General features: G+C 33.1%; 1 protein-coding gene across 1 annotated transcript in view; it reads left to right on the top strand.

The window, feature by feature from the left end:
- The window catches only part of NYAP2 (neuronal tyrosine-phosphorylated phosphoinositide-3-kinase adaptor 2), a 256,629-nt gene extending 248,986 nt beyond the window's left edge, over window positions 1-7,643 (top strand). Inside the window, exon 6 of the mRNA XM_024124654.2 lies at window positions 7,416-7,643. Within this exon, the coding sequence (XP_023980422.2) occupies window positions 7,416-7,643 (228 nt within the window). The remainder of the gene's footprint in view (window positions 1-7,415) is intronic.
- The last annotated feature ends 1,783 nt before the right edge of the window (window positions 7,644-9,426 follow it).

Here is a 9,426-nt window from a genome sequence, read left to right on the forward strand (position 1 = left end):
CGGCCTTCATGAAAAAAAGAAAAAAATTCATTTAGTGTGGAACCATCTTCCTGACCTTGAATTTGTAATTTTCAAAGTAGAATAAATGGTATTTATAAGTCATTGTAAAGTCACATGGATTATTTGACTGTACCTTTTAATATTTATCATAGAAAATACTGTGATGTTGGGTCACCCCTATATGCTTTCAATTATTTTACACAAACACATAGGAAGAGTGAGGTAGATGCATATATAGATACATAGAGTATGTCTTACTCATTCAAAGCAAAAGACATGTTTTTTCTTATAATGTATAATGATCAAGGAACATGGATTTGAGCACTTCTTATTCAATAACTAAGTAAAAAAACAATTCGTGAATTTGCTGACAAGTGCAGATAATTATAACCCTTCCATCTCTGTGTTATGTCAATTTCAAAAGGTTTATTGAGGGCTTATGTTGTTGCCTATGCTATGCAAAGCTGACCTTTTCTTTCCAAAATATAGTTGGCAAAAAAGAAAAGAAATATAATTCACTAACATTATTTTTTTAAAAGTTCTCGAAGCAACTTTTATATTGAAGTTGAATCAACATTGTGACATAGCACAGACAAGCAAATAGCCACTGCAGGGTTATTAAAAGAAAAGGTTGACCTTATATTGAATCTCTTATTTAGAGGATTTAAACCAGATTATCCACTTTATTTCTTTAATTCAAACATGCTTCTTCTTTCTTATAATGATGAAATTGTAAAAATGTGCCCTAATAATTTCTCTAAACTAATTGTCAGAGCTGATTTTAAATCTAAGTCTCATCCTTTATGATTCGTCTAATGGGCCAAACTTGATAGGAAAATATTGTAAGTATGTATGAATCAATGTTCTTGATTTTGTTTTATAGCCTTTTTTATAGTACTAATATTGATATTATCCTTTTTGGTCTTCTATCAGACATTTTTTATTTTAAGGGTTAATTGGCTATTTACCTAGTAAGTTAGCAACCTTTTTCTTTAAAGGGCCAGACAATAAATATTTTAGGCTTTACAGGCCATGTGGTATCTCTCCCAATTACTGAACTCTACTTGATAGCGTGAAAGCAGCTGTAGTTAATTCATGAACACATGGGCATGTCTGTATGCCAGGTAAAACTTTATATATGCTGACATGTGAATTTCATATAATTTTCACCTGTCATGGAATAGTCTTCTTTTGTTTTTTTTCAACTATTTAAAAGCTTAAAACAAAAATTCTTGTTTATGGGCTGTACTAAAACAGGCAATGGACTTTATTTGAGAAGTGTATTATAGTTTGCCAACCCCTGTCCGTTTTCCTGAAGATATATGTAAAAAAGGCATGGTGCTTACGTGTTTATTCTTTATGTACATTTTGTTAGTAAAGAATCAATCTCTTTACCCACTAAATGAGAGAGGAAGAACGTTTTCAATGAAAGCAGTAACACCTCTGTCAGACCGGTGACTCCTAAGGATAGGGACAGCAGAGGTGAAAGTGACTTGCTCCCTCCTATAATTCCTGAAGAAGTTGCTTGCCTTTCTCAGATCACACCAGCTGGCCTTCACGCCTGCTCTTCCTTGATGCCCCACTAATGCTATCCGTGCTCTCCTGGAGAAATTTTCTTCAGGGCAAAGGGAAAATTCAGAGAACTTTGGTAACTCTAGCTTCCTTTTCAGCCAGACTAAAGCTTATACTCCTCACACTGGAAATGATGATTTCTTTTTTTTTAAGTTAATTTTTATTGGAGTATGGTTGATTTACAATGTTGTGTTAGTTTCTGCTGTATAGCAAAGTGAATCAGTTATACATATACATCTATCCACTCTTTTTAAGATTCTTTTCCCATATAGGTCATTACAGAGTTGGAAATGATGACCTCTCATAAAATGGGCTACCCAGGTGGCAGAAATTGGGACAGAGAGAGCAACATGCAACTGATAGATTTTTTTTTTCCCCTAGAGCTTCTGAAAATTAGTATTGGTATTGTGTCTATTGTTTAAGAAATTAAATTTGATTCTCAAATCTTCAGACTCACAGCTAAACTTAATTCCAAAGCCAGTATCACACCTGCTAAAAATCTTTGATGAATTTTTTTTTTACATGCTTACTCATGAGGCATAAAAATCAAAATCAATAGAGATAGGCATGCTTGTATCAGTTTTATTCTCGTATCATTTTTAATATTGAAATTCTCCATGTGCTTATTTCAGAGTATTCTTTTCTCTTCTGGTTTACATACTTTGAAAAATTGAATACTTTAAATAAACATTATGGAGATTTATTATTGGACAGTCTCACTATTCTTTCGTTTCTTGGATGAAGTATACTCAATATCAGGAAGTACTTCGATTATTTTTTAGAGAAAGTAATTATTGAAGTGAATTAAGACTCCTCATTTATGTTATTCCTGATGCATTGAAAGCTCCATAGATAAGATCATGAACGATGTATGGGACTTTACATTTTTCAGTTCCAAATTGGCATACTATATATAAAGTATATTCAAGTGTACATACTATGCATATATGAATTATGTACATATATATACATATGTAATGTATATAGGAAGTACATACAAGTTCAGAGAGATACATGACTTTTCAAGGTCACACAACAATCAAATTCCAATCAAGTCATTTAATTCTTCCATTATACCATGTTGCTTCCATCTAAAGAATGAAAGATACAGTTACTTATTCTTTGGAAAGAATATGGTACCATCACGTTATTTTTAAAAATATATATTTTTTGAATTTTAGAGTAGTTTTAAATTTACAGAAAAACTGCAAAGAATACACACAGTGTTCCTGTATACCCCACACCCAGTTTCCTCTATCGTTAATATATTACATTATAATGGTGTTTTTGTCACAACTAATGAATCAATATCAATACATTATTATTAAAACCCATATCTTATTTGAATTTCCTTAGTTTTCATCAATCAGTTTCAGGATTTCTTCCAGTATACCACATTAATTAATTTCAGTCATCATGTCTCCTTGACCTTCTCTAGACTGTGACGGTTTCTCAGACTTTCCTTATTTTGTATGACCTTGCCAGTTTTGAATATTACTGGACTGGTATTTTGTACAGTGGCTCTCAGTTTGGGTTTATCTGGTGTTTTTCTCATGGTTAGACTAAGTTATGGTTTGGAGGAGGAAAACCACACAGGTAAAGTGCCCTTCTTATCACATCACATCAAGGCTGCATACTGTCAACATCACTTATTACTGCTGATCACCAGGTGTGGCGTAGGTAGTGTTTGACAAGTTTCTTCGTGTAAAGTTCCTCTCCTCCTCCTTTCTAGAGTGTACTCTTTGGAAAGAAGTCCTGTGTATAGCCTACACTTAAGGAATGGTGATTTATGTTTCACCTCCTTGGGGAGGAGCTTCACTTCATTTTTATCTCCATGAAATTAGCCAAGAATATTGCCTCCACTGAATCTTGTTAATAGGAGAATCTTGTCCAAGATATGTAAGTGCGTTCATGTTAATTGAACAATTATCTTCCAATGCATACTTAACTTGCCTGTGTATTTTTTCTTTCCTTCATGGTTCATACAATAAATGCATATGGATTAAAGATGAGAAACAGGACACTTGATTAAATAACTAACCTGGAAGAGTTTATTTACTGGGCTTAGTTTCAAATTAGTTGTAAATTGACTCACAGAGTTCTTTCAACTACAGGGTGAAGTGGAATGGAATTTTACAGCTAAATTTAAACAAGATATGAAGAATCTGATGATAAACAAAAAATGGGAAAGTCTAGATATCTTTTATAGGTAGTAGTCTTAACACACTTCATATAATGGCTAAACATGCTATTTGTTATGTCTAAAATAATGAATTAAAGCATAACATCTTACTATCAGAATGAAATAATTTTTGACACATTTTAGCGGGGAGGGATTTGGCTATGTCAATAGGCATGGAAGTAACACTGAGTTTATTTTGGGGAATTAAAAACAATGTGTACCCTCCAGAAAGAAATATTCAAAAACATGCATTATTTAAAAGTAAATATGAAAAGCAGACTTATCTTCCCCAAAATGAATCTCATTCTTCCTTCATTCATATCATTGTAACATAATAATAATTTGGGGGTGGGGTGTTTTAAATGAGAAAAAAAGTTTGATAGCAGATTTTACATGCGAAGATTCTACAGCAGACTTGACAGACTTGTTAAACTTTTTAAAATTAAAAAATTCATTTTCTATCTTCTAACAACCTGTATTTGAATTCTCTTAGAATACCTCACCCTCGTTCACGTATTGGGCAATGCTTTCTCATGGAATTTTTACTGACTATATAATTGACCCCCAAAAGAAGATAGTTCAATATTGCAGTCAGTCTGAAAAACAAGGTTGATTTTCTTCTACTAATATTTTGAACCATTATATCTCAGTCAAGTGGATATATAACTATTCTAAAATAAAAATGTAAAGAATATGAAAAACCATATAACTCTTTCTTCTTAAATTCCTATTCCTTAGATTTTTAAAGAATGGATTTTTTCTTAATAAATTGACATATATAGCATAAACTAGTAATTGACTGAAAACACATACCTATTCTAGACAATAGACAATGTAATGCATTTATGAACTGTAATGACAACTATGACATAAAATGTAATATAATGAAATATATTGTTGACACTGTTGTCAGAGCAATCCTGGAAAATTATTATTTTGCAGTTACATATACTGATTCACACCCTAAAAATATTAAAGGAAATTAAGTAATAAGTGATTTAATGTTTGTGTGGACCAGTAAATACTATGAAAATATTGAAGTGATGCTGTAAATATCTTACCTTAAAGAAGACTGGAGGTTTTGCGATTTCCTTGAGATGTGTAAAATCCAGTGAGATTTTACTAAGGAGAAAATTATCTTGAGAATTTTCTGAGAAGCAACAAAAACTGTTGTTCAATGACAGTGGCTTCAATTCATTCCTAAAACATTTACTGAAAGCTAAATGACTCTGTTCTGCATGTTGGGGCTATTGTGTTGGATGCGATTTGGGGCCGGCCCTCTGGGAATTCTGTGTTATAAGTTCCATTTATAACAGTTTATAGTCACTCAATAAATTTTGCTTGTCTTTCCACCAAAATAGAGTCATTGTATTTTTATTGCTTAGATTATCATGTTAGAAAATACTATAAATCTTTTGAAAAATTTTCAAGCTACTTTGGCAATCTCCTGTTAGGACAAAAATCTGTTGGTTGTTGTCCTAGAACTTCACTTAAAAAGGGAACAGCCATGGCCAGGGCCTGGGCTAGGGGCTAGAGGACACCAAAAGGTGTCAAACACAGCCCATCCTTTCAAGAAACTTTGTATCAAGTTAAGCTCATTACATACAGGATATTTATCTAAGAGTATCATCTTCTGGAATCTAAGTCCAAGTCGTTGATTTTCATTTATTTGATAAACATTTTTTATTCACTCATAAAGCTGTAAATATATTTGCATTTTTGAGTAGCATCTGGAAATGGTGGTACATACAATAATAACTCTTATTATAATTTCTAACTAATATTCAGGAGATGGAGCTTGCTGTAGTAGAAAGATGATTTACTTTGGAGTCAGGCAGATCTGAGTTTGATATAGGCCTGTATCACAGCCAATAACCTATGACTTTGATCTAGTTCCTTAAACTTTCTGAGACTCAGCTTTCTCACTTGTAGTGTGTAGCTAAATCCTAACTTTCAGTGTGTCTGGGAGGATTTAACGTAACATAGACAGAGCTCTTCTCACATGCTTGGCAGAGAGCAGGTGTGGAAAACTGCTTCTGGGTATTTGTCAGTGTTAGAATAATAATTCTTGGGCAATGTTTCACTGTTTTAAGAATGACTTCACCTTCATTATCCAATCTAATTTTTATACTAACTTCTGAAATTAAGATATTGTCAATTCAGTTATTCATGTAAAGAAACCAAGAAATGGAAGTGACCAGTGGAAATCTGACACATCCCGAATTTGAATCTTTGACTTCTAGCTCAAGATCCTGCCCTCTCCATAAAGAATTAAGAGTTGTGAGAATTCGATTTTGCCTTGTTCACACCAAGGCCTACCTGTCTGGTTTGGACAAGATATGTAAATTCTTGAAGTCTTAGCTTCCTCACCTGTACATTGAAGGCATTGTACTGATATATCTTCCCAATCCTTTCCAGTTTTGCATGCACTATGAGAGTCAGTAGAGTGTAGTTGTTAAGATACAGGTGTTGGAGATAAACTCTTGGATTCAAATCCTGACTCTGCCGTTTGTTGGCTCTGTAAGCTTAGGCAAATTACTAAGTCTCGTCAAGTCTCATTTTACTCATCATTATGGGTTAATAAATAATACTTACTTCAGAGCATCATCTTTGTGAGGAATAAATGCATTAAACTATGCAAAATATGAAGAAAGGGATCTGGTATAGAATAAGTGTTATACATATACGTTTTTGCTGATTATTTCCTAAAATTGTGCCATCAAATTTAGTGGCTCCGAGTGAGCTATTTTAACTCTTCAAGTCAGAGTAGATTTGCTTAAACAATTAAGTGTAAGCCTCACCATCCTGGATTCTTGGCCCAATCACACTGCTGTTCTTGTGACACTGACTCAACTCACTAGCTCTGTTCTAAAGAACAGTTATTGCTGGACATAGCAACATACACCTGGGAGCAGTGTTTACCTGTCCAGAAATAGATGTATGTGTATCAATATATAGTCAGCACTGAATCTTCTGGTACCCAACTGCACTAATGAATCTGTTTCTTTGAAGTTCTGGAACTATTTGGGATCTGGGTAGTATGATTGCAGAAGCCAACGATTCTAATTAGACATTTGCTGAAGCACCAAAAAGTATAGCAAAACTGCTTTGCAAAATAATTATTTAAGCATATAAATTCCAAGCATTAGATGCAAATTAAAACTCATTTTGGTAGAAGAATAATTAAAAGTCTTAATTCTATATATTATTTGTAGACAAACACAAGTTTTAATTTACTAATAAAATTGTTCATTAACATCTTTAAAACATCACATTCATATTAGATCTCACTGAAAAGTAATTCTAATAATTGAACTTAGACATATTGAGACGCATACGACAATGGAGTCAACATAAAAGTAATAGCTAAATTTCTGGCAAATTGCTTAAAAAATTTTTAAAAAGGTTTTATTTCCATAGCATGGACTTTTAGAACATATTGGTAAACTATTCCTGCCTAAATTATTGTTTAATAATATTACAATATTTAATAATTTAAGTAAAAATTTTATTTAAAGTTTCCATGCTTTAATTTTGCTTTGTAAGAGTTTCAAAAATATAGAAACAGCTGACATTTTCGAAACAACTACTAGCACAGTGAAAAAAAACCTGCTTTCATTCCATTTTTTTTTTTTTTTCTGTATTCACTCTTTTTTGCTAGGTGGCATGCATGCAGTGGTTTCATGGAGACCATACAATGCTTGAGATGATTGAGAAAAAACGTTGCTTGTGCAAGGAAATAAAAGCTAGACAGAAAACGGAAAAGGGCCTTTGCAAACAGGATAGCATGCCTATCCTACCCAGCTGGAAGAAGAATGCGGGTACAAAGAAGTACAGCCCTCCACCCTATTCTAAACAGCAAACGGTATTCTGGGACACTGCCATATGACTGTGTGCAGGATGGCGTGAGCTCCACATTATTTAACACGAAGAGGGAGGTCGACTCGGTCGTGTGATAAGTAACTGTTACATATCGTCTCAGTCAAAATGGAATGCCAGTGGTTCCCTGGAAAACCCATGGGAAGCTGTGCCTATTCGTGGCTAGCTCAAGATAAAATCCGTATTTCCTTGCATTTAAGGCACACTTATTTATCATGGATTATTTTGAATCCAGAAGATATGAAGATGTAAATATTTTACTAGTTTATGGATGACACCTGAAATAATACACATTATACGTATATAAATGATAGAAATATCAAGAGTTTTACTATATGATACAATTTCGGTATTAACTGGTTTGTTATCGCTTTTATATGTCCCTTGATGCCTTTGATTATTAATTTTTGCATTTAAAATGTTTCTTTCTGCCCACCTTTGGTTTCTGTACACGAGCTCACCGATAGGTTATGTTCAATCACACAATATATGATCTGGTGCTAGTAATGTAGAAGTTGAATATCATATTCATTAGGAACATCTGTTGCTTTGTACGTTTTTAAGGGTTTGACAGGAAATGAATGCCAATGTGATGCTGAATTTGGACGTCCACATTACATCAACACCAATATTTTTGCTACATTGGCTTTATAAGAATTTCTCTTCAGTATCATCTTGTTTATACTAAGCAATGGTTAGTCAGACTCCAGAGAAAGTTAATAGGATATATTTGGGCATCCCAGGAGAAAACATTTCCTTCAGAAATGACTTTAGGGACACATGTCCTTGCATCATTGATTTGATTGGAGGAGACCAGGGTTCACTGTGATAATGGAAGGAACAAGGAATCAAAGGTTAAACAGCACAACTGCTTTCAAGAGGGTGGGACCAGTGGCATTAGAGCCACTGCCATCACTATTTTTGAGTAACTTTTCATGTGTATGTTTGTTTCCCCTAGAAAATGACCAATATACATTCAACCAGATGAGTTTACATGTTTTAGTATACTAAATGCCAATCTTTATCAAAATTTAGGTCCACGAATGGAGTAATATTTCATGTTAATTTTTCAAATTAGTTATTACCATATTTTTGGGGTGTAATCTGTGCATGTTCATCATACCCATTCTTACTGATGATGACACCATGACCAAAGAATTATGACCAATTGTTTATTTTATTTTGTTTCAAGGAAGAAACAGGAAATGCAGGGGATGGGAGACGGGGTGGATTCAATTTTATGTGGTGGTAAAATTTAAGTTAAATAAATCATATATATCTTTTAAAAGTAACTTGTTAGTTGACTATAAATATCCCCACGGATGAATAAAAAGGAAACTATCACATATATTTTGTATATTTAAATTACTATTTATGCCTCCTAAAATGGACAGTATGTGATTCTTCTTTAACAATCAATTTAGTATTATATTTCTGAGAGAAAATGTATGTGTTTGAAGTTATTGTCATAGTGGTTTTCCTTGTAAGGGTTTTGACAGCAATAGTACAGTGCTGCTCAATATAACCAAATATAAAGGAGGTAGGGAATTTTTGTAATCTATATTGCTAAAGAGCTAGTAATGCTTTATCAGTAATAGTTTCTTTTGAACCTTTGAAATGTTATAAAATAATTTTTTAATATTTTATAATTAATGTATATTTTGATGTCCAACTAGAATTCTGAAAGAATAAGGAAAATAAGGTAAGTGGGAGAATGTATATCTGTTATGTGTGCCTGTGTACACGTGAATGAGTACTCAGTGGGGGAACTGTGTACATTAAATGCTTATTGA

This window comes from Physeter macrocephalus, chromosome 2 (assembly GCF_002837175.3).
Source record: "Physeter macrocephalus isolate SW-GA chromosome 2, ASM283717v5, whole genome shotgun sequence".
Lineage (NCBI taxonomy): Eukaryota > Metazoa > Chordata > Mammalia > Artiodactyla > Physeteridae > Physeter > Physeter macrocephalus.